We start from the raw sequence: 26,878 nt of genomic DNA, 5'->3' as shown, positions 1-26,878 counted from the left end.
TAGTAACAGCCATTTGAGCCTTCATTACATATTCTAAACAAGACAAAGTTTTTGTCTTGTCTTGAATATTTAATGAAGCCTCAAAAAGCTGTGACTACAAAAACTGCAGTAGAAGTGAAACTGATAACCCAGAACACCTGATTTTCCAGGTCTGAAATGACATCAGGCTCAGAGCAGATGGAAAAGCTTTTTGAAATCGGATACAGGAGTGTGAGACGCAGACTGAGACTGATGGGTAGAGCTGGAGAGTGTGCAACTTTTGTTTTAGTCGCACTGAAGTCACACTTACTCACGTGCCACCTAATCACCCCGTCACCCCCCCGTTTTGTGCGGAATCTCATTGTCAAAGCAACTAGTCTCCCATTATGCCTCTCCATCTCACACAGCACACACTCATCCAGCCCCTCCCTGAGCCTGTGGCAATCTGGTGTCCTGTTTAAAGAGCGGTGAGTCCTCATGGGAGGGCTGGGCGAGGTATGTGCAACAGACAGTGGAGCCGGCAGGTCAATGAGCCGTATTGTCTCTCTTTACAAATCACTGTCAGACACCAGTGCCTGGCCTTCTGCTCCCACTCACTTCACACACACTTCACACGCTCGCACTCGACTCCTGGATGGCCCTCACAGTCACAGCAGGACACGTTTAAGTGGAGACCTCAGGACTGGATTTGTCAGCATGTCTACAGGTGGCTGAACATTTCAGAAGTTGAGCTTTCGTAAAAAAATTGTCATACAAAGTTGATTCTACCTTTCTGCACAGCAGCAATTTTTATGTTTTTGTTGTTTATAATTTAGTGCACTTATTGACAAGACATTAGCTATTTGTGTGAATTTCATTTGCCTTTGCCAAAACTTTCACCAAGGCAACGCATATACAGTTAAAGTCAAAAGTTTACACACACCTTCAAGAATTTGCAAAATGTTCATTATTTTATCAAAATAAGACAGATCATTAAAAATGCATGTTATTTTTTATTTATTACTGACCTGAATAAGATGTTCTACATATAAAAATAGTTTTTTATAATAGATTTATAAAAATGACCCCATTCAAAAGTTTACATAAACTTGATTTTTAATACTGTGTTGTTACCTGAATTATCCACAGATGTGTTTCTTTGTTTAGTGACAGTTGTTCATGAGTCTCTTGTTTGTCCTGAACAGTCAAACTGCCTGCTGTTCTTTAGAAAAATAACACTTTCCAACAATGACTGTATGATTTTCAGATCCATCTTTTCACACTGAGGACAACTGAGGGACTATGGGAATATGCAACTATTACAGTAGGTTAAAATCCTCACTGATGCTTCACGATTCTGGTTGAAAACCTTTGAACAGAATGTACATTTTTCTTATTTTGCCTAAATATCTTGTTTTTTCCCAATTTTTTTCCAATCCATTTTCCCATACATGTTTTCCAGAAGACAAAATAAGATAAATTTACCCTGATCTTAAAATTTATGTTGATCTTAATGCATTATGTTTCCTTCTGAAGCATCAGTGAGCGTTTGAACCTTCTGTAATAGTTGCATATGAGTCCCTCATATGCTCATATGCAACTATTTAATACTTTTTATTTAGCAAGGATGCTTTAAATTGATCAAAAGTGATTATAAAGACATTTATAATGTTACAAAAGATTTCTGAAAATTCTTCTAAATTTTCTATCACTCAAAGAAATCTGAAAAAAATCTTAGAATATTAGAATGATTTCCCAAGGATCATGTGACTGGAGTAATGAATAAAAATTCAGCTTGGAAATCACAGGAATAAATTACATTTTTAAATATATTCAAATAGAAAACAGTAAATAGTAAAAATATATGTTACGGTCTTTTCTGTACTTTGGATCAAATAAATGCAGGCTTTGTGAGCAGAAGGGACTTCTTTACAAAAAACAAAAAAACAAAAAAAAACTTACAGTTCAAAAACTTTTTGAAAAGTAGAAAACACGATTCATTAAGAGCTGGAGGGTGAAAACTTTTGAACAGAATGTACATTTTTCTTATTTTGCCTAAATATCCTGTTTGTTTTTTTTCAATCCATTTTTCCCATACATGTTTTCAGAAGACAAAATAAGATAAATTTACCCTGATCTTAAAATTCAAAAGTTTTCACCCCCCAATGCATAGGGTTTGCTTCTGAAGCATCAGTGAGCATTTGAACCTTCTGTAATAGTTATAGCATATGAGTCCCTCAGTTGTCCTCAGTGTGAAAAGATGGATCTCAAAATCATACAGTCATTGTTGGAAAGGGTTCAAATACAAAAAAAGACTGGAAAACCAAAGAATTTGTGAGACCCGAAGGATTTTACTCAAGTTTAACTGTTCAGGACAAACAAGGGACTCATAAACAACTATCAATTAAACAAAACAAAAAAAAAACATACAGCTGTGGATCAGGTAACAACCCAATATTAATCAAGTGTATGTAAACTTTTGACTTCAACTGTAACTCTCATGACACAACAATAACCCTCTAAAACTGATGAAGTTCTCAAATGCACAAAGAGAGACTTAGACACCATAGAGCTGCTTGAAAAGTAACTAGAGCTTAACTCAGAGCAGATTGAGTTTGAATGAGACACTCTTCTCATTTTCTGTTCTCCAGTAAAGCGAGGTCTTGCCGGCCGTAAAAAGGGACAAAGATGAGTCTCAGGAGTAAAAGTGTGTGTCTGTGTACGAGACAAAGAAGGGTGGCAGATCGCAGGGCTGTTTAAGTGCCGTGCTAAATTCATAAGTTGCAGCTGTATTCAAACAAACACAGTGGGAAAATGAAGGGAGGGTGAGAGAGAGACGGACAGAGAAAAGAGGAGGACGAACTGCAGAAAGAGCAGTGAGCAGGACGGTGAGAAGGAGGCGTGGTTCTCCACCCCTCATTTTCCAGCTCATTTGGTAGGACAGTGGGCAACAGTGACCCCATTTACACTGATCATTTAACCCCGGTCAGACACCTGCTGATGGAGTGTGTGAATGTGTTTGTTTGTTTGACGACGGCACTGGTGGTGAGCCATGCTGTTCCGTGCCAGACATAAATTAACTGGTTAAACAAAACATATGTCAAACGTTGAAATAAAAGATTTTCTGGTTCATTAATTCATCATTTCACTCTAAACATGGATTTTTCGGTTTCTAATAAATTCCAAATAAAAGTGATCTAACAAGTTCTTATCTCTCAGTTCATTCTTCTTTTGAGACTTTCTTAAACTGGCTAATCTGTTGTAATGCTCCAGTTGATGAAGTGGTTTTATCAGATTTACCCACTCATCTCAAAAGAAAGGCGAGTAAAAGTAAAGATAAAGAATGTAGATACATTTGAAAAATAATTATCTACACTGCAAAAAAGGCTTACCTTACTTAGTATTTTTGTCTTGTTTCTGGTCAAAACATCTACAAATTTTTAAATTAAGATGCATTTACTAGATAAGCAAAATGACATAAGACATTTAGTCTTGTTTTAAGCAAAATGCACTTAATATCTGTCAGTGGGGTAAGTAAAATATTCTAAAAACAAGAGTACTTTACTTACCCCACTGGCAGATAATTTGACTTATTTTAGGCAAACTGCACTTTTTTTGAAAACAAAAGTAATACATCAATTAAAGATTTTTTTTTAGATATTTTGACTAGAAACAAGACAAAAATACTAAGATAAGCCTTTTTTTTGGCAGTGTAGGACTTTGACTTTCGCATTGTTATTTATTATTTTTTAATTTATTAAAATAAAAACATGTTAATGAACATTTACATATAATGTAATGCCTTTTTAAGTTGTAATAAAGTTGTAAAGAAAAAGTTTTTCATCACAGTATATTTAGATATTAAAATAATTAATAATGACAATAAAGATCTTAAATGAAAGTCCAAATATTTATTTAGGGTGTTACTAATGAATTATATATATAAATAATAGTTTTTTTTTTTCACTTAATTTATTATAAGTTACAATAAAGTGTTTCAGAGAGAGTTTTCATCACTGTATATTAAGATAATAATAATGATAATAACAAAAATAATGAAGATTTTACATAAAAGTGAAGTTGCTATTTCATTATTATTAAAAAAAACTAAAATCTGAATTAAAATTTTCTACCAATCAAATGTTTTTTTAAAGAAGTCTCTTCTGCTCACCAAGCCTGCATTTATTTGATCCAAAGTCCAGCAAAAACTGTACCTTTTGAAACATTTTTACTATTTAAAATAACTGCTTTCTGTTTGAATACATTTTAAAATGTAATTTATTCCTGTGATCAAAGCTGCATTTTCGACATCAAGATTTGCTGTTCAAGAAACATTTTTATTATTATTATTATTATAAATATTTAAAACAATTGAATGCATTTTTACATAATTTTTTGATTAATAGAGAGATCCAAAGATCAGCATTTATCTGAAATAAAAAGCTTTTGTAACATTATACACTACACCATTCAAAAGCTTGGAGTCAGTATACTTTTTAGGGAAAGAAATTATAGAAATTAATACTTTTATTTAGCAAGGATGCTTTAAATTGATCAAAAGTGATTATATATAATAGACATAATGTTACAAAAGATTTCTGAAAATTCTTCAGAATTTTCTATTAATTAAAGAAACCTGAAAAAAATCTTAGAATATTAGAATGATTTCTGAAGGATCATGTGACTGGAGTAATGAATAAAAATTCAGCTTTGAAATCACAGGAATAAATTGCATTTTTAAATATATTCAAATAGAAAACAGTTATTTAAACACTAAAAATATTTTACTGTTTTGCTGTACTTTGGATCAAATAAATGCAGGTTTTGTGAGCAGAAGGAACTTCTTAAAAAACATTTAAAAAGTTACTGTTCAAAAACTTTTGACTGGTAGTGCATACTGTGATTCTAATGTTATTTTAAAATGTTACAAAGATTTTAATCGATTTAATGTGATATTAAAATAATACAAATAATGGTAAATGTTTATGTATGGCCTTGATTTGTTTAATTAATTTATTAACTTTCCATTACATTTCTTGTATTAACTGAATATGCATATGTATGAAATGCAAATACTACATGTATATCCTATTGTTTTTAATCTAATTATAAAGTGTTACTGAGAAACCTTTTTGTTCTGAGAGTCTAGGGGGTCAAGGGGACCCTCTTATGTGGCCAAGGAATGAAAATAAAGTGCACATCTGGTAAAATACAATACCTCAAACACAATGTCAGGGACTAAATTTCAATGTTTTATTCTTAAACCATATGAAAAAGCCTCATGGTAAAAACTAATAAAAGAAATAATATGAAGTAGCTCTTGCTACATTGCATGCAAAATGGTTGTGCACAGCATTATATTCTGAGTGTAACAGTAAAGAGAGAGAAAAGTAAGTGAGGGAGAGACAAACAGACAACAAACAGAAAGGCAGAGAAAACGGAACTAATATACATTTTCATACAATACATAATGTATAACATGGTTTTAGGTACCGCGAGTATAGTGGATCAAACAATTAGATATCTGTAACGCTCATAAATGCATATAATATTAACAGATAAAATATGAGCTAAGACTATAATGCTCACACACTAAGCATCACAGGATGTAAGCGTTCCCTCTTTGTCTGCAATGCTCACAATCATTCACGCAACACTTTAAACAGCATATGGAAAATACTCTGCCCTTCTTAAGAAAGTACAGTATAAAACAGTCAGCTGATCTTGTTTGTATTAGGCTGCCGCAGATCTAGATTTCAATCTCTGAGTTACATTCACCATATTTTACAAACGTTAATTATTGTTTTTTTTTTTAATAGTCATTATTATAGTTAAATTATAATCATGTGTTTCTCCCTCTGCCAATCACCTTCTTCAATTAGGGGTATGTAGGAGGCGGGCGCTGTGGTGTCTGTCCATTGAACGGCTGGCAGGATGAAGCTCCTCTGGCCTCCGACTGAGCAAGAAGGGTGTCTGTCTCCGCGGGCTCCGAGTCCGGACTCTCTTCTGATGAGTTGGATGGGACACGCAGCCCGAGAACTTCCTGTACTTTCAAAGGCAGCTCCTGAGAACAGAGCGGTCAGTAAGCATTATGTAGTATGCATGACCATGGTTGTTTTTCATTGCATATCAGCAGTCATATCTGTACTGTCTCACCTTGCAGTGTGTCAGCTGCAAATAAATAGCCTCTGCTCCACAGAGTATTGACTGCAGGTCCAGCTTCATGGTCAGCTCATTAATGTGCTGGAAACACACACATTTGTTTAGAATCACCAACTTACTTACTGTGTGTCTTTTTTTGCTTCTGCTTTATATTTCCATTGGCTGAAACAATTCTATACACACCTTCAGTATAGAGTTAAAATCATGATTTGAACCAATCAGCTCCTCTTTTTGAGACTCAAGAATGGAGCTGGCCATAAGTAAGTGGAAGTTTTCACATGGCAGACGGGTCCATAGAACCTGGAAAACATGGGAAGCGGTGTTGTTACGGTTCAATAAATATATTAAAAGTATTTTGTTAAGTGAAATAAAATCAAATAGGTAACACTTCACAGTAAGGTGTCAATTGTTAAAGGAACACTCCACTTTTTTTGGAAATAGGCTCATTCTCCAACTCCCCCCGAGTTAATAAGTTGAGTTTTACCGTTTTGAAATCCATTCAGCCGTTCTCCTGGTCTGGCGATATCACTTTTAGAATAGCTTAGCATAGATCATTGAATCCTATTAGACCAATAGCATCGCGTTCAAAAATGACCAACGAGTTTCGATATTTGTCCTATTTAAAACTTGACTCTTCTGTAGTTATATCGTGTACTAAAACCGGCGGAAAATGTAAAGCTGTGATTTTCTAGGCCGATAAGATTAGGAACTACACTCCCATTCCGGCGTAATAGTCAAGGAAGGCTGCTGCCGTAATATGGACGTAGCAGGCGGAGTAATATCACGCAGCGCCTGAAATTAGTTCCCAGCTAGGTTAGTATTTGCACATGTGCTGCATGATATTACTGCGCCTGCTTCGGCCATATTACGGCAGCAAACTTCCTTGACTATTACGCCGGAATATGAGTGTAGTTCCTAATCTTATCAGCCTAGAAAATTGAAGCTTTGCATTTCCACCGGTCTTAGTACACGATATAACTACAGAAGAGTCAAGTTTTAAATACAACAAATATGGAAACTCGTTGGTCATTTTTGAACGCGATGCTATTGGTCTAATAGGATTCAATGATCTATGCTAAGCTATGCTAAAAGTGATATCGCCAGAACAGGAGAACGGCTGAATGGATTTCAAAACGGTAAAACTCAACTTATTAACTCGGGGGGAGTTGGAGAATGAGGCTATTTCCAAAAAAAGTGGAGTGTTCCTTTAACATTAGTTGCTGTGTTAACTAATATGAACAAACAATGAACAATACATTTCAGTATTTATTCATCTTTGTTAACGTTAGTTAGTTAGTTAGTTGTTCATTGTTTGTTCATGTTAGTTCACAGTGCATTAACTAATGTTAACAAACAATTATTATTTATAATAATGCATTAGTAAATGCTGAAATTAATATTAAAGATTAATAAATGCTGTAGAAATATTGTTTATTCTTTGTTCATATTACCTTAAGTAGTTAGCAAAGTTTAACTTTAAGTGTTACAATAAAATAAAATAAAAATATTAGATAAAAAACTTACACTAAATTAGAAAATTTACCATGGCATCTAAATGAAAGAATACTAAACTAAAAAATGCTAAATACTAAAACTGAAAAAACTAAAAATAAAATTGAAATAAAAATGAATTAAATCTAAATACAAATATTTTTTTTAAAAAGCTAAACTGCTGAAACTAAAATAAAAATTAAATCTAAATGCAAATATTTAAAAAAGCTAAACTGCTGTAACTAAAATAAAAATAAATTAAATCTAAATGCAAATATAAAAAATGTAAAAACTACTGAAACTAAAACTGAAATAAAATAAATTAATCCCAAAACTAATAAAAAAAAATGTAACAAGCACATAAAATTACCTATAAAATAAAATGAAAACTAAAAATATTAAAAAATAAAGAACATTTATATAGATAATATATACTGAGATAATAACACAGATGAGATGAGAAGAGGATGTTTAGTATTTAATACATAAATATAACAAATCAATATGTTAATTATTATTTAATATTGATTTTGTGTATGTAAATACGTACTGTGAAAGCAGATTACATATTCTTGAATTAAAGAGGTAATTAGTTAATCAAACTACAGAAAACATGAGAAAACTACTGTAAGTTCACATGCTATATTGCGGTTAACATCTGAATTAGTATGTTTTGCTCAAATATATTAATTCAAATGAATTCTAAACATATTCGATTTAATATATCATTATTGATGATGATTTTAGAGCAATATTTAAAAAATAAAAAGTGAACAATTTATTCGAATAAAGTTGACTTCATCTTTCCTTACATTGTTTGTGCTTTGTGCAAAATTATAAAATATCCACTTTATTTTTAAATGACAAAATAGCTTTTTTCTATTTTTAAATACACATTAAAAAAATTATATATAATATATTATAATATATTCCTGTGATGCAAAGCTGAATTTTCAGCATCACTACTCCAGTCTTCAGTGTCACATAATTCAGAAATCATTGTAATATGCTGATTTATTATCCATGTTGGAAACAGTTAAAAAGATTTCTATTGAATAAATGCTCTCTTTTTAACTTTTTATTTATCAAAGAATCCTGAAAAAAGAATTACAGGTTCCAACAAAAATACTGAGCAGCACAACTGTTCCAAACACTGATAATAAATCAGCATATTACAAGGATTTCTGATGCATCATGTGACACTGAAGACTGGCTTAATGATGCTGTAAATTCAGCGTTGTATCACAGGAATAAATTGTATTTTCAAATATATTAAAACATTACTGTAATAATCTTTCACAATATTGCTGTTTTTTTCAGAACTGTTGACCAAATGAATGCAGCCTTGATGAGCATAAGAAACTTCCTAAGAAAATCATACTGATCTCAAACTTTTGAACGGCAGTGTAATTTGTTGTGTAACATACAAACAGTCCTATACAACATAGTAGAAAAACACCGTTTAGCAGCGTTTAACAAAATATCTGATCTTACCTCCCAGAGACTTAAGATATCTTCAAAAGAGAATTCTCTCTTAAACCAAATCAGCAACCAACGGAAACAGAAACAAAGTGAACCACTGTCCTGAGAGTCTAAGATAGAAAAATCAAACAAACAAAACCAAATTAAACCAGCTGTGCCATCGTGCATCAGCCGTAAGACAAAAAACACATAAAGAAAACAGAGGTTTACAGAGAATGTGTTTGTGTTTACCCAGGTAGTCACACAGCTCTGGATCAAGTGCTCTCAATAGTAGGCTGAGCTGAAGCAGCTGCTGTTTCATGGCCTCCTGAGACTCTTCAAAGTTTTGGTGCTAAAGACGGATAAAGCATTATATCTAGAGCTAATGCATCGACTGAATAACACAATCAGAAAACAAAAAAAATGGTGTTTACTGACCACTAAATCCATAAAGCCTGTCAAACACCAGAAAGACTCCACCTCATTCTGGGTAACAAAGAGGAGAGGAGACAGAAGATCACTCATCCCCTGGACATAACCTAAAGAGCAAAGTGTGAAAGAGCGATAAGAGAGATAACAGCATCCTCTAGTGGTCAGTAGGTGGAACTAAAACGAGGGAAAAAAGGAGAAATGTACATACCCAGATCGAAGTTATACATGCAGTATGTCATGAGTACATCATGGAGCAGCGTAAGTCCTGGGTTCTCATTTCCAGAAAAGAAGGAATTCTGCCTGTCTGTTCGATTCACATCTCGTTCTATCCAATCAAAGAGAAAGAGCAAATCAGATGTAGAAGGTGACAGTTTACACTTGCTATAAGATCGATGACACAGCTGAACGTACCTATGAGGCTACGGTATCCTCTGAAGAGAGAGTTCCTCATCTCCTGCTCTTCACTAACTGATTTCCACTGAACCTTCATTCTGAAATACTCATCCCTGAAAGGAAAAAGAACAAATGTAAAGGATTAGTTCACTGCCAGAGTAAAAACTTCCCGATAATTACCTCACCCCATGTTTCTTTTATCAGTCGAAAAGAAATTTGGGTTTTTAGGAAATCATTCCAGGATTTTTCTCCACATAGTGGACTCCAATGGGGATCAACGGGTTGAAGGTCCAAATTGGAGTTTCAATGCAGCTTCAAAGGGCTTTGCATGATCCCAGTCGAGGAATAAGGGTCTTATCTAGCGAAATGATTGGGCATTTTCTAAAACAAATGACAAATTATATACTTTTTAACCACAAATGCTCGTCTTGCACTAGCTTTGCAATGTGCGTCCACGACTTTGCGTGAGGTCGAGCTGTTCCAAGATGGGCATTTGTGGTTAAAAAGTTAAATAAAAAATGACAACGTTTCACGAGGTAAGACCCTTATTCCTCAGCTGGGATCGTGTAGAGCCCTTTGAAGCTGCTCTGGAACTGCAATTTGGACCTTCAACCCGTTGACCCCCATTGAAGTCCACTATATGGAGAAAAATCCTGGAATGTTTTCCTCAAAAACTTTCTTTTCGACTGAAGAAAGAAAGAAAGGCATGAACATTTTGGATGACATGGGGGTGAGTAAATTATCAGGAAATATTCTGAAAGTGAACTAATCCTTTATTGGCCTTATCAGTCAGGTTTATGTATGAATTAAAGTAGTCCTATGGTAGATTTAAATGTCAAAATGTAAGCATAATTGCTGTTATCATTCAAATGTTTGAAGTCAGCAAGTTTGTGTTCATCAAAGATGCATTAAATTAATCAAAAGTGACAGTAAAGACATTTAGAATGTTACAAAAATTAAAATAAATTGTTCTTTTAATAAAAAAAAGTAGTAGTTTGCAGACTGTTTTCAACATTGCTAGTGCTAAAAATGTTTATTGAGCACCAAAACAGCATTTTAGAATGATTTCTGAAAGACCATGTAAAGTTGTGGACTGGAGTAATGATGATGAAAACTCAACTTTCTCATCACAGAAATAAATTACATTTTAAAATATATTACTACAGAAAATATTTATTATAAATGTGATATTTGTAGCAAAAGCCAAAATGATTGATTTTTCTTTTTATGACAAAAATCATTAGGATATTAATGTTCTATGTTCCACAAAGATATTTTGTACATTTCCTACTATAAATATGTCAAAACCTAATTTTTGATGAGTAATATGCATTTCTAATAACCTTATTTGGATAATTTTAAAGGCGATTTTCTCAATATTTTGAATTTTTTGCACCCTCAGATTCCAGATTTTCAAACAGTTGTATCTCAACCAAAAATTGTCCTATGCTAACATACATCAATGGAAAGCTTATTATTTAACTTACAGATGATGTATACATCTTAGTTTAAAAAAAAATGACACTGAGAAATTATGGTTTTGTGGTCCAGGGTCACAAATTATTATAATATCTCACAATATAACTGTTTTAATGCATTTTTGTTGAAATAAACCTAGCCTCTGTGAGCATTAGAGACTAAAGAAAACTTTTTAAAGAATCTTACTGACCCCAAACGTTTTGACAGCAGTACATTTCATGTGCTAAACTTAGGTCTAAAGAGACACAGGAAACCACAATAGCTGCAAATAGTTAAATGGGTTGAGGGAACAACTACATCATGGTGAAATGACATCTTTATGGTCAAACAAAACAAAATGTATTTAGCTTACGTTTTCTCCCTGAGGATGTCCTCTCTTTCTTTGGTCGTGCTGTTCCATGGGTAGAACCCCAGTAAGAACTTCCACACCTCCTTCCGCAGAGATGGAACAATGCCCTAGAAAAAAAACAAAAAACGATTTAATTCAGTGGTAACTTTATTGGTTTGTGACATGCAAGCAGAATTAGGAGAAGATGACTGAAACATGGACGTACCCCTCTAAACACAATCTCCTTGACCTTCTGTGGATCAGTGAGACGACCCTCTGGGTCCAAAAACTGATCCCAGTTATCCAAAGGCTTTCCTCTTTTGACCACCGGTCTGGGGCCAAGCTCTGCTCCCTGGTTGAATAGACAAACTTTTTTTATATTTACGCACTAAATCAACAATTCTACACAAACAACCACGACTCTGCAACTCACGCAGGTAATGAGCTCAAAGCCTGGCTCCTCATCAGCTGAGTGTGGGAAATGAGCATCCCGAGGCGAGCGGCTACCAAGGGGCGACTCTGGATGTCTAATCGCTCCCCGGAAGAAGTTAGTCACTTTGGAGAAGCCCCCGAACGTGGTCGCGTACGGGTCCTGAATGAACCTCTGTGGATAACCAATGAGATAGAATGTTTACAGGTCCTTGTTTGTGTCTTTAATCGCATCAAAAGACAACAAATATAACTTACAGAAACTAGATCTGCACTGGTATCATCAAAGAGGTGAAGCTCATCAAACGACTGCGACAGGGCACCAGAATCATGTGGGTAAGACAGGAAGAGCCTACCATCCATGGGAGACCTTACAATGGAATGTGTCACATGAGTGTATGTGCATATGTGCGTACTAAAATGCAAAAGATAAATTAGTATGCCACTCACGGGGCCAGTCTGATGTAACGCTGCATTGCTTTTAGCAACTCTCTAGTGCCCCCTCGATGGAAATGCAGGGGAGGGAGAGGATCGCCCCCTCTGGTGGTCAGCACCATGAAGTTCCTGCCTAGAGAAAAGCGAGCCCTCCGAAGAGAGTACAGCTCTGAAAGGGGCAGGGAGAATGAGCCCCACTGACCTCCTAGAAGACATATACGTATGTGAGCATGTAGAGTGTGTAAATGCGAGCGCACTTCATCTGACACCAGTACCACTTTGGCACAGTACCTGTTTCTCTGACTGGTGGATGCTCTTGCCGTCTTTCCTTCTTGACTGTACTGATGACGGCCCAGTCTGGCTCATAGCCTGGGTCAAACTTAGTTTCCTCTTCCCCTCCTTCCCCATCCTTTGAGGAAACAGGGTTTCAGAGAGATTAAGAGAGAGATTTTCAAGTGACAGGATACTATTCAAAAGTTTGGAGTTGGTTGGAAGTTTATTGTTTTTTATGTTGTTGGGTTTAACAAGTCTGCATTTGCTCAAAAATACAGTAAAAACATTAATACTGTAAATTACTATTACAACTGTTGTCTATTTTAATACATTTTAAAATGTGATTTATTCGTGTGATTGCATGGCTGAATTTTTAGCAGCCTTTACTTCAAGCTTCAGTGTAACATAATCCTTTATAAATCATTTCTAATATGCTGATTTGGTGCTCAAGAAACATTTCAGATTATCAAACAGTATTTCTGTGGACACCGTGATACATATTTTAGGATTCTTTGAACAGAAAAAGAATATTTATTTGAAATAGAAAATTTCACAACATTTCACAATTCTAACTTTTGTTCTCAGATTGCGAGTTATAAAGTCAAAACTGCAAGATATAAACTAGCAATTCTGAAAAATACACTTTGACGTTTTCACCCCTCACAATTGGACCTTGTAACTCGCAATTTCAAGTTTGCGAGTTTATATCTTACGCAGTTCTGTTTATTAACCGCTGGAGCGCCAAAAGTTACAGACTGCAGCTTTAAATGTGTCCCTGATAAAAATAAATAAATTCTTTAAAAAAATAAATAAAGACATAAATAAAACTTCCAGATTCCAAACATTTGAATGGTAATGTACATATTAAGCATTTCTCAGGGATTTCATCACTTTCATGGCTGAATATTCATGACATTTACGTGATCTTAATGCTTTTATTGTATGTGTGCAAATATCTTCAGTAAATTCAACCTTTATTTTCATGCCTTTTCCAGGCCTGCAAATGACAGTTTTCAAAATTCCCAAAACAAGGTTTTTTTCTTTGAACATGTTCAATATTGATTTTAAATGAACATGTGACAAGTGACCTTTGAACATTCTCAAGTCATTCTCATACCAACCTTTTTGGCATAGAAGACAGCAGGAGCATTTCTCACATCCTCCTCAACAGGACTCCACTCCAGTGCTGGCTCTCCATCCTGAGAGTTTAAATGTCATAAGACCTCTTAAATACTCTCTTAATAAATAGAAAAAAATTAACTAACTAACATGTAACATCATTATTAATACACTGCCGTTCAAACGTTATGTTTTTAAAAGAAGTCTCTTCTGCTCATTATGGCAGCATTCATTTAAATTCAAAATTCAGAAAAAAAAAACACAGTATCACTACGCAATATTGACACAATTTAAAATAAGTTTTGTATTTTAATACACTTTAAAATGTGATTTATTTCTGTGATGCAAAGCTAAATTGTCTTTAGCCATTACTCCAGTGTTTACATGATCCTGCAGAGATCATTCTCATTTATTATCAATACGCTGATTTATTATCAGTTGTGCCGCTTAATATTTTTTTGGAACCTGTGATGTTCAGATAATGTACTCACCCCCTTGTCATCCAAGATGTTCATGTCTTTCTTTCTTCAGTCGTAAAGAAATGATGTTTTTTGAGGAAAACATTTCAGGATTTCTCTTCATATAGTGGACTTCTATGGTGCCTCTGAGTTTAACTTCCAAAATGCAGTTTAAATGCTGCTTCAAATGGCTTTGAATGATCCCAGACGAGAAAGAAGGGTCTTATCTAGTGGAACGATTGGTTATTTTCCAAAAAATAAATAAATAATACAATTTATATACTTTTTAACCAATAATGCTCATCTTGTCTAGTTCTGTGTGTACTCTGTGTATTCCAGTTCAAGACAGTTAGGGTATGTCGAAAAACTCCCATCTCATTTTCTCCTCTAACTTCCAAATCGTCCTACATTGCTGTTTTACCTTTTTTTTTTTTGTAAAGGGCATTTGATCTTCTTTGCACGTTCACTTTGTAAACACTGGGTCGGTACTTCTGCAGTGACGTAGGACCATTTTGAAGTTAGAGTTTTTCGACTCTAAGTGTCTTGAACCGGAACACACAGAGCACATGCAGTGCTAAACAAGATGAACATTTGAGGTTAAAAGTATATAAATTGTCCATTTTTTTTTAGAAAATAACTGATCGTGTCACTAGATAAGACCCTTTCTCCTCGGCAGGGATCCCTTTGAAGCTGCCTTGAAAGCGCATTTTGGAAGCTCAAACTGGCAGGGCATAGAAGTCCACTATATGGAGAGAAATCCTGAAATGTATTCATCAAAAAACATTATTTCTTTACAACTGAAGAAAGAAAGACATGAACATCTTGGATGACAAGAGGGTGAGTAAATTATCTAAAAATGTTTGTTTTGTAAGTGAACTTCTTCTATAATTTTTTTCTGCATTTTTACTCAAATAAATGCAGCCTTGATAAGCAGAAGAGACTTCTTTACATAAAAAAATCTTACTGATTACAAACTTTTGAACTGCAGTGTACAGGCCTGTAATGACATCAAAGTGTTTAATAATAAAAGATGTTAATCCTGACACAGTCTGTTGATCATACCCGCTCAACTATCCGGATGAAGCCGGGGATGGTTGTGTCCTGATTGCTCCTTTTGGCATTGGTATGGAGGTAAACACCCTCCTTCTCAAAGATCAGCTGACAAATGACATAATACATCACACTTTTACAGCAGGACCAAACGTCAACAAAACTACAGATAATTTTAAACAAAGATATAAGTCAATATATAATGATTATCCTTTAGTTTTGATCATATCAACAGCATTAAACAGATATAACAAATTTTAATGTTTGTTTTTTCTAATAACCCAAAAATGAAATAATTGTAGCTTTATTACTATAGTGGACATTTCCTGACATACTACAATGGATTAACAATTCAGTGGCATACAAATGATATATTTCAGAAGTTAGACTAGCGACAGATAATCACGTGGAGGAAGCGTTAATGTCAATCTAGCTGTTAGTTTGCAATAATCTATAATATATCTGTACGTTATGATCCAAGCTCTCCAGTTAACTGGTTTGACTAGTGACGCCGTTCAATAAAATCCGCCTTGCTGAACGTGTTACAGAATAGGTGACAGTGGTACTTGAAATATCAGTCTATCATAACGACATGACACTGACTAAACCATCAGGCTTGAACGACATGTCAGTCATCAGCTTGGCTATCGCTAACTAGCTCCAGCTGTGAAAAAAATTACCTTGAGACATTAAATACGTAGAAACGTCAAAATATATATAAGTTGTAGGTTTGAGTGATGTCATATCAATGTGACATTGTCGATCTAAACTTAAGGTTACTGACAAACAAGACTGTCGCTACTCACCTTGTGACTCTCTGGCTTCGCGTCCATTCCTCCTCCTGTGCTCACGTAGTTTGACCAAAACAATCACACTTCCGTTTTTTTCCTGGATGACTCCGCCCACGTCCGCGGCAGCCAATCAGAAAGGCATAAAGCATGACGTCGACTTTATATTGTTATTTTGAAGCTGTTGATAATGAGTATGTTTTTTTAAGCATATGTTTATTGATTTTTACAATATTATAATGATCTGTGATACAAATCAAATGTCAGAATCGTAAAGGAAATCGTTGTTGAAAGTTTTCCAGCTGTCAGCATAGATTTTGTCATAATTTACACATTTTTAAAGCGTTTGAAACCTATGAAGCATAAAAAGAGATTAGCCAGAATGACAGTCACCATTCACTTTCATTGCATGGGGAAAATATGCAGTGATAACTAAGGATGCCATTCTAGAGATAACAATCTCCTTTTGTGATTTGTTGAAGTACAGTAATTTGTAAACAACATTGGGGTGAGTAAAAATACGCCAAAATTGAAATTTAATTTTGCTCTTTAATTAAAAAAAAAATATTATGAAAAAGTACAATGTCAATCTAGTGAACTGGGACCATTATTGTGCACCAAAACATTATCCTACAACACGTAGAGGCCAGTAAATCATTATATACTATTTATTATCAGCTTCCTTCAATGTCACACCTGCTCTTATTTGTTCTTTCTGAACGTTACCTCTGCAAATCTGTTGGCGCGTGTACGCGCAAGATCACCGCGCGTGCATCCGCTCTAATGTTGCCAGATCCGCTTATTACGCGCATTCTGGCCTTGCTGTGATCTGCCTTTGCAGAATGAATAAGAGCAGTGTCAGTGTTGTACTGAATTGTAGATAGCGTTTTAGCGGCTGTAATGACTAGGCTGTTAACACTTAAAGGGATAGTTCACCCAAAAATGAAATTTCTGTCATTAATTACTCACCCTTATGTCGTTCCAAACCTGTAAAATCCTTTAAAGGATATTTTTGATACAATCCAAAAGCTCTCTAACCCGCCATAGACAGCAAGGGTTTTATCACGTTCAAGGTCCAGAAAGGTACCAAGAACATCAACAAAATAGTCCATGTGACATCAGTGGCTCAGTGCTACGAGAATACTTTTTTTTTTTGTTGAGTAAAAAACTAAAATAACGACTCGTTCAACAGTTCTTCTCCTTTGCGTAACCCTAGCGCCATGTTGGAGAGTACTATGAATTATTCCCAGAGTGCACCCACTTTTTCGGCATTTCATATGCTTTTCCAGCCCCATGATGTGCAAATGTGTCGATAATGAGGATGGAGGATGGTGACTTGGAGGAGAAGAAATGTTGAAATTAGTAGTTTTTTTTTTTCTTTACGCACAAAAAGTATTCTCATAGCTTTGTAAAATTAAGGTTGAACCACTAACGTCACATGAACTATTTTACCGATGTCCATATTACGTTTCTGGACCTATAGGGAACATTTCAGCTACTGTCTATGCAGAGTCAGAAAGCTCTCAGATTTGATCAAAAATATCTTAATTTGTGTTCTGAAGATGAACGAAGGTCTTACAGGTTTGGAACAACATGTGAGTAATTAATGACAGAATTCTCATTTTTGGGTGAACTATTCCTTTAATAATGTAATGTAAAAAAAACTAAATATTGGGAAAAATATATACAGTAGATGGATGACTGGCACAATCATCTTTGCACAATATTGTTCATATTTGGGGTCCGTTTAATCGAAAACAATAAAAACCCCTGTGTAAATCTATGTTTTGTGTGCGTGTTTCTATGCTAATTGATCAACCCACACAAAGAACGCATGAAAAAAAAAAAAAACAGGTCGCTTATTTAGTGCTTGTTTTTCAGACCATTTGCGTGTTACTTTCGCGCAATCTGGCAACACTGATCTGCTCCTACTGTAAACAGCGCTGTGCGCGTCGCTGCGGTGGAGTCTAGGGGAGAGACAGGCACGGGTAACAGGCTCCTAACAAAGAGGGTTTAATAAAGTTTAGAAGCAAAGGACGATTGTGACAGAGGAGGGAGGATATTACGAGGGTAAGTCGGATACTTGCTTTTTCGTTTCTCGAATCATCCCGATGCAATTTTAATTGTGCAAAACTGAAATAGATTTTTAGCTGCATTGCTAACGTTGGAGCGCACTGGCCTGTGTATTTCACTTGGCCACTTACCAATGAACAAGCTCTAAAGCAGTTAATGTCGTAATGCTAATACCCTGCTGTTCAGCCGCTGATTTTGCAAACTGCATATTAAAGCTGACAGTGACAAACAAACAAACAAAAGCAGCAGAATTCAGGTTGACTGTTCGTCATGTTGTCGCGAAAACGCGAGAAACAGACAGACCCGCTGCATGCAACTGCACAAACAGGCCTTGAAAATGTTTTTTAACGTTTTACAAAACACGAGAACGTCCCATACAAACGTGTACGTGTGCTACACGTGCGGGGGAATGGAGGCGTAGCCGTCAAATTGAGTGGGGGTTTGTTGCACAGCACTTGATGAGCTTGTTGATTAGTCAAACAAACTGGTTTTCAAGCTGCTCTGCAGTTCCCAATCAAAATGCATGTTTATTTTAGCTTGATGTTGTGCTCTCCATATATATTTACGCATATTTTCTTTTCTTTTTCCAGGTAACATCAAAAAGTGGTGGCATCCTCCCATCTCTCCCCTAGTTCTCTCACCGTCACCCATTTCAAATGTGCCTCTACTAACAGTCCCATCAGCATTAACTAAACCAAGTTCTCATTACCAAAGAGTGCTAACCACAAAACGCATTTCATAAACGCATTCACACACCAGCATTTCAACATTCCAAAAGAACGAATTTCCAAAACGGTTCAACAGAGCCATAGGTTGTTGCATAAACACATCATGGCCTCTGTCACCAAATCCTCTAACCCCGAGATCCCCGATAATCACAAGGAGAGCTGGCTTGCTCTGCTTGCTGCTGCTGAGGCTTACAGTCAGACGTCCGGTTGTGATTTGGCCATTCTCACCGCGTATAAGAAATTCCGTCCTTCTGGGGTTGAGGTGGACGGAACGAGGAATCACGAAGGCGGCGGATCTCAGGTGCGGAAGTTTGATTACGCATATCACGTTTGGGGACCAGGGGCCCTAGCTGAGTCTTCACGGAGATACATGGATGACATCGCAGTTTTGCATTCCACCACTGTGCTGACGGCTCAAAGACACACGCGTTTGAATACACAGGACGGAGGAGCCAAACTGAGCGTGGATGTGCCATCTGACAGGCTGGTGAGTGCCTTTTTTTATTTTGATGCATTTTTGATCACAACACATAAACGCCTTATAATTTACTATGTTTGTTTCCAAAGAGCTTGACTGGAGACGGAGTCGGGACTGTTAGTCCCAACATGAGGCTCTATTCTCAGAGCTACCCGTCGATCTACAGCTCGGCCGCTGCCATTGGCCAGCCAGGTGGTCAGCATGGGAACGGAGAGCGGGATAGGGAGAAAGTGGCGATGGAGGAACATGAGAAGGCAAGGGAAAGTACGGAAATTGTGGACTTGGAAGAAGAGGATGAGGAAGAGGAGGAAGAGGAAGAAGATTTGGATGGGAGGAGACGTAACCTGAATGAATCGGCAGGTAAATGCACCTATTTTTTGTTTTCATGTAAGGAGGTGTTTGTCATTTCCGATCTTGAATTGAAATCAAATGGGTTTCTCTTTTTTTTAATAAGGTGTCTTTTCAATGGATGAGGATTCTCTGTCCCGAGACTGCGAGCCCTTTTTTGAGTCTGATGGGGAGGAGGAGAGCACTGATGGTGAATTATTATTTTTATCGTTATTACTATTATTATTAGTCCGGTAAATGCCAAAAAATTACTTAAATGTTATCGCCTAATTGTTTTTTCACATTTATGCATCATAGAATTATGATGTGCATAATGAAAAATAGTGCTTATTTAATTTATTTGTGACCCTGGGCCACAAAACCAGTCATACGTAGCAACAATACATTGTGTGGTCTAAAATGATCAAATTTTTTCTTTTATGCCAAAAATCATTAGGATATTAAGTAAAGATCATGTTCCATGAATTTGTTTTGTAAATTTACTACTGTAAATATATCAGAACTTAATTTTTGATCAGTAATATGCATTGGTAAGAACTAACTTTGGATAACTTTTTAAATGTGATTTTCTCAATATTTGAATTTTTTCATTTTTTTTGCACCCTAAGATTCCAGATTTTCAAATGGTTGTATCTTGGCCAAATATTGTCCTATCCTAATTTAAGCTTGATTATTCAGCTTTCAGGTGATGTATAAATCTCAATTTCAAAACATTGACCCTTATGACTGGTTTTGTGGTTGAGGGTCACATTAAATGAATGAATGAATGAATTTAATTTACAAGTGTTTTTTTTAATTATTAGTGTTTTAAATTAATAACTTTAAGAGACTGTTAGGTGATGTTGAAGGTTTTCTAAATGTTAAAAATAAGGAAAATAAATATAAATAAATATATACAATTTTAACAGATACAGGTTCGTCATTGTTCAAAAGTCAGTACGTTTTTTTTATTTATTTTAAATTAATACTCTCAATCAGCAAGGACACATCATATAATAATCAAAAGGTATAGTAAAGACTTTAAAAATGTTACAAAAGATAAATACTGATCAAATACTGTAGCTTTGAATGTAGTTTATTAAAAAATGTGAAAAAAGCATCACGGTTTCCACAAAATATTAGGCAGCACAGCTGTTTTCAACATTGATAACAATGATGCATGATTTTCGAGCAGCAAAATAGCATATTAGGATGCTTTCTGAAGGATCATGTGACACTAAAGACTTGTAATTACTGCTGAAATTTCAGCTTTACCATAACATGAATAAATGACAGTTAAAATATACATAAAATAATGTTAATAATAATGTTAAAATAATGTCAAATAATTTTGAATTGTAATATGTACTATTACTGTTTTACTGTATTTTTGACCAAATAAATTCAGCCTTGGGGAGCATAAGAGACTTCTTTTAAAAACATTTTAAAAAATCTTACCAACCCCAAACTGGCCGATAACTGATATGGTACCAATATAATATATTTTAAAACCCTTATTCGGTGAAAGGGAAAAGTCATGGAAACACAGTAAAGTCATTTTTAAACAGTAATTCTTCCTGTAGTAAGTGTTGATCAAAGAGATCATGAATTATGACACTGTAACATCTATGTGTTTTTATTGCTGTCGTTCATATATTTGTATCTGTTTTGTTGCTCTCAGGCTCTCTGAGTGAGGAAGCTCCACCCCCTCCACGTGGCTTGGCAATGGGTCACCTAGCGTCTCGCACTTCTAACCCCATGGCAATGGCCCGTTCACTGCCCGTGTCTATACCAGTGTGGGGCTACAGGAACAACCATGCCCATTTGGGTGACTCCCATAGTGGAGAACGGGTCAGTTACACGTCTGCTTCATACATGCCCTCATCCACAGAAGCATCATAGAGATCGACAATTCAAATGACCTTTTTTTGCAGATTAATTATGCACTTTCAATACAAAGCATGTGTAAAATTATATGTATCATTCATTGATGAGATGGTTTCATAATTAGTTCACCCAAAAATGAAAATTCTGTCATTAATTACTCAGCCTCATGCCGTTCCAAACACGAAAGACCTTTCTTCATCTTTAGAACGCAAATTAAGATATTTTTTTTTTTTTATAAAATGCAGGGGATTTCTGACCCTGCATAGACAACAACTAGGGATGCACCGATCCGAATCGGCCGATCATGCTTGCACGTTTTGTCAGTAAAGCCGGTTCTGTAATCAGCGGTAAATGCCATCAGGTGCGTGATTTCACGCTGAGCCGTATATACTACACACAGCCGTTGTTCACTGACGAGCTGCGCACATTCACACTGATAATGAACATTGATTTGCACAGCTCGTCGGTAAACAACGGCTGTGTGTAGTATATACGGCTCAACGTGAAAGCACGCACCTGATGGCATTTACCGCTGATTACAGAACCGGCTTTACTGACAAAACGTGCAAGTGATCGGCCGATACGGATCGGTGCATCCCAACATAACAACATAACAAGCATAACAACAACTGACACATTCAAGGGCCAGAAAGGTAGTAAGGACATCATTAAAATAGTCCATGTGACATCAGTGGTTCAGCCTTAATTTTATGAAGCTACAAGATTACTTTTGTGTGCAAAGAAAACAAAAATGACTTTATTCAACAATTTCTTTTCTTCCAGCGTTCTTGCATAAAACCTGGATGCGCTGCTCCTTGTTTACAAGCAGAGGAATGCACATGCATACATTGATACTCTCATGAACACGCAGTGAGGACTGACATGGAAGAGAAGAAATTGTTGGGTTATTCTCATAGCTCCATAACATTTATGGCTGAACCACTAAAGTCCCATGGACTATTTTAATGGCATCCTTACTACCTTTCTGGGCCTTGACTGTGTCAGATGTGTTGCATTCTATGCAGGGTCAGAAAGCTCTTGGGTTTCATCAGAAATATCTTAATTTGTGTTCTGAAGATGAACAAAGGTCTTATAGGTTTGGAATTAAATGAGTAAATTGCTTGAAACAAGCTAAATAATCTGCCAATGGGGTAAGCAAAATAAGTGGATGCTAGGGATGTAACGGTATCAAAACTTCACGGTACGGTAATACGAATGGCACGGTACGGTATTTATTGAATCATTTACAGGAAAAACAAAACTAATGAAGAGACTCGAAAAAAGTGCCAGAAGTGCTTATTAAACAGTTTACATGAACACTGAACATATCAATGGCATACAAATTAGCCATCTATCTGTAAACTTTGAAACAGGAACTTCAATTTTTCAAATTTAATAACAAAAAATTAATAAACCATGTAAAAAAAAATAAAGTTTCAATTTAGTATTCTTGAAAACTCAGAAAAAATAAAAATAGCAGCCTACTTATTGCAGCTGGCCCATGTGCTGAATAAGTATTTGAGAACACTCACCTCATTCACTCACACACTCACTTATTCAGACAGAGACAGGTTTCAGACAGAGAAACTTGAAATGCTTTCACACATCCGATATAAAACCCGCTTTTATGCCTGTTTCACACATACTCCGTATACAGTGCGTATGCAGTTCGTGTGTGTTACGTATGCGGTGCAGAAGCAGCACTTTTCCTAGTTTTTAAACTTAGCCAAAAAGCCACGTGTTGACTGTAAAACACAGTAGACTTCATTTATATGCATTTATGGTGTAATCACCACATTTCCGTGTCAATACATGTTCATTTTACAGCTAACAATGCGCTGTCACTTTAATTCAGGGCTGCAGTACAGCACACTTATATAGGCTTAATCACTCATGCTTTTAAGCCAAATCCATGCTGAAAAAAATAATGTTTACTGACATCTGGACAAGACTATAGGTATAAACTCGCAGTATTTGAGGTGACGGAGAGGACGGTGCGGGACCGGGCACATCAGGTGCAATCATCAAAATATATTTAAAAGGAAGGTGGTGCCACGGGCCTGACCACATAACTCAGGTTCAGATTTTAGAAAATGTAATTGTTTACATCATTATTGATTTATCTCATCCACCCGTGACCCACCCACAAGTAATTAGAATGCATTTTTTTATTACCAGACCCGCGGATATAACCACCATCCGTGCATCACTGTCTCCGAGCGAGGCGGAGTAATCACAACGCTGCATTGTTTGTGAGAGCTGCCGCCTTCTCCACCCCACGCACAGAGTGAAATTCTCTGACTCCAATAGAGGAAAAATAAAACAGAACTTATAACACTGGGACTAATAAGTTAGCAAGCAAGCTGCTGATCGTTTTCGACTACAGTCCTTAAACTTAACTGCAAGCAAACCTTTAACCAGCCGTAGCATTATTGCAGTTCCCCAACGGTTCAATGCTTTTCTTTCACTAAGTGAAAGCAACACTTCTTAGTTTACTAGTAATTTATAGTAAATATATGGCCATAGGACAGAATTTAAGCCTTACATTAATCTCTCAGAACTGTTATTTAATCTTACAAAAGTTTTGGCTTGGGGTCCTTCATAGCAGCGCGCTTTACCGCACCAATAACACAGGGCTGCCCGCAGACGTGCCTGACTTTAAATCGGCGCTACTAAACACGGATATCGGCCAATGCCGATATATTAAAAAAGGGCAAATATCGGCCGATATATCGGTCGACCTCTAATCATTGTTGAGTACTGAAAACAATCATTAGAAACGTAATCAAATGTAATCAGTTACATTAATTTAATAAAGTAATTCAAAGTTGCACTACTTATTACATTTTAAATAGTGTAACTCATAATCTGTGACCTATTATCTTTCCAAACTAAACTTCCAGACACTGCTTTTGTTTTAGGTGGGCTGTACAGACCTGGACCACATAGCTGCCAGTATGAAAGCCCTGCTCGTCCCTGGAGCCACAGACGGAACGGAGATGTTTGGGGCTCTGCCACGACCTCGCCTAAACACGGGCGACTTCTCTCTCAAGCACTGAGAGAGGACGAATGTGTGCGTATGTATGTTTAAGCGTGCATGAGAATGAGAGGAGGGCGAACCGTGAGCATGTTTGTGTGTGAAAGTGATTTGAACAGAGCTGGAGAGTTTGATGGACGTTTTTAGCAAAGATGTTGCCAAATCTGAAGCTTCTCCCACATATCATTAGTATTTCTATGGCACTGAAAGTGGTGAAACCTTTACCGACCCTTCACATCTGCAGCAGGAGGAGGAGAGGTTTGATAAGCAAGTCTTAATTGGAGAATTTCTTTTTTGGTTTTGACCGGATGGTTGCGGCAGAGTTGAGCTACGTAGTGCATTTCCTTGACAAACACTAACACAACAAATGTACATCATTACATTACTAATCATACCCAGTAACTGTCCTCTGCAGTTGTGGGATTTACCGATAGAATATGAGCATATTTGCAAATCCGTCACCAGAGGAGCATTGTAGATTAGCAAACACTACACGTACCTGGATATATAGACTGCTGTGTTCAGATGTGAATTCAGGAGTGTATATTCCGTGGCAGGTTCGCCAAAGCTGACTAGATGTTAATGTGAATGCTTGCAAATGATGTCACTCTCTGCCTGTGTGCACTCACTTTTATTTCAGATACTGTCCTGAAGACTTTCTAAATCAATGCTTTGTGCAGCAAAAGACAATGAGAGGACAAAACATTTCAGAAACACCAATGTTTTGGATTTTTCCATCCACAAATTACATGTTTTTGCATTACAACGGATTATTGTGCTGATAACTGATACGAATGCAGAAATACGAGTTGTTGATTAGTATAATAACTTCTCGAGAATCTTGCTAGACTGGAGGATATGTCAAAAATGAGGGTTTACAACACTACAGATGTCAACCAGCTATGTGTTCATCTTAAACATTTCACACCTGTTAAATGTTTAAGTAAATGCGTTTTGAATAAACAAGTTGTTTGTTGTTGAATTCTTTTGCCTTTTGTGTCTTACTTGCATTTAAAAGTCCAAAGATTTTGTCTTGGTGTGGTCGAGCAGGCTGAAGAAAATATTAGGTATAATATTAGTCTTAGGTAGCACAGGTATATTTGTAGTAATAGCCAAAAATACATTGTGTGGGTCAAAATTATACATTTTTCTTTTATGCCAAAAATCATTAGGATATTAAGTAAAGATCATGTTCCATGAAGATATTTTGTAAATTTCCTACCATAAATATATCAAAACTTAATTTTTGATTAGTAATAGGCATTGTTAAGAACTTCATTTGGACAACTTTAAAGGTGATTTCTCAATATTTAGATTTTTTTTTTTTGCACCCACAGATTCCAGATTTTCAAACAGCTGTATCTCGTACCAAATATCGTCCTATCCTAACAAACCATACATCAGTGGAAAGCGTATTTATTCAGCTTTTAGATGATGTATAAATCTTTCAAAAGTGACCCTTATGACTAGTTTTGTGGTCCAGGGTCCCACATGTGTAGGTCTCTGAGCAAAGTCAATGCTTCCTGTCCTCAGCAGAGGGCGATGGTGTTCTTTTGGCATGTACAGTAACTCCACGCTATCCCTTAGCATTTGTTTATGCATTTAGCAAACTCTTTTATCTAAAGCAACTTACAAATGAGTAGACTAATACAACAAAGCGATTTATCTTAAATTCATTCCCAGTCCATTAGCGCAATTATGACAAAAGCCAAAATTTAGGTTGTTATGAGATAAAAAGTCGAATTTATGTTTTTATTTAGTACTGACATGAATAAGATATTTCACAAAAGCATGTTTACATATAGTCACACATGATTCTGTGATACACAGGTTTTTTTTTTTTTTTTTTTTTTGTTTAGTGATAGTTGTTCATGAGTCTCTTGTTTGTCCTGAACAGTTAAACTGCCCACTGTTCTTCAGAAAATTCCTTCAGGTCCCACAAATTCTTTGTTTTTGTTTTTTTTCCAGCATTTGTGTGTATTTAAACCCTTTCCAACAATGACTGTATGATTTTGAGATCCATCTTCTCACACTGAGGACAACTGAGGGACTCATGTGCAACTATTACAGAAGGTTTAAACACTCACTGATG

At 35.9% G+C, this 26,878-nt stretch overlaps 2 protein-coding genes across 3 annotated transcripts; one reads left to right on the top strand and one right to left on the bottom strand.

Annotated features, from left to right (window-relative positions):
- Positions 1-5,189: 5,189 nt before the first annotated feature.
- tbc1d17 (TBC1 domain family, member 17) lies at positions 5,190-16,333 on the bottom strand. Its single transcript, XM_073840773.1, has 17 exons — positions 16,275-16,333; positions 15,481-15,576; positions 13,963-14,040; positions 12,860-12,977; positions 12,584-12,773; positions 12,392-12,503; positions 12,138-12,308; positions 11,931-12,056; positions 11,729-11,832; positions 9,916-10,010; positions 9,713-9,829; positions 9,511-9,611; positions 9,325-9,424; positions 9,106-9,203; positions 6,304-6,420; positions 6,115-6,201; positions 5,190-6,022 (listed from the first exon to the last, which is right to left on the bottom strand). The coding sequence occupies exons 1-17, from the start codon at positions 16,299-16,301 to the stop codon at positions 5,837-5,839; spliced, it is 1,923 nt and encodes a 640-aa protein (XP_073696874.1). The 5' UTR covers positions 16,302-16,333; the 3' UTR covers positions 5,190-5,836.
- Positions 16,334-18,195: 1,862 nt separating this feature from the next.
- On the top strand, positions 18,196-25,768 carry akt1s1 (AKT1 substrate 1 (proline-rich)). Of its 2 annotated transcripts, none has more exons than XM_073840786.1 (6): positions 18,196-18,326; positions 18,920-19,544; positions 19,625-19,895; positions 19,990-20,073; positions 21,544-21,713; positions 24,671-25,768. In XM_073840786.1, exons 2-6 carry the CDS (start codon positions 19,161-19,163, stop codon positions 24,806-24,808), a joined length of 1,047 nt encoding a protein of 348 aa, XP_073696887.1. In that variant the 5' UTR covers positions 18,196-18,326; positions 18,920-19,160; the 3' UTR covers positions 24,809-25,768. The 2 variants fall into 2 exon arrangements, with proteins under 2 accessions (XP_073696887.1, XP_073696896.1); XM_073840795.1 differs by lacking the exon at positions 24,671-25,768 and adding an exon at positions 22,533-24,653.
- The last annotated feature ends 1,110 nt before the right edge of the window (positions 25,769-26,878 follow it).

Source organism: Garra rufa, chromosome 1 (assembly GCF_049309525.1).
Source record: "Garra rufa chromosome 1, GarRuf1.0, whole genome shotgun sequence".
Classification (NCBI taxonomy): domain Eukaryota; kingdom Metazoa; phylum Chordata; class Actinopteri; order Cypriniformes; family Cyprinidae; genus Garra; species Garra rufa.
The sequence above is the reverse complement of the archived record's forward strand: the minus strand, read 5'-3'. Positions and strand labels throughout refer to the sequence as shown.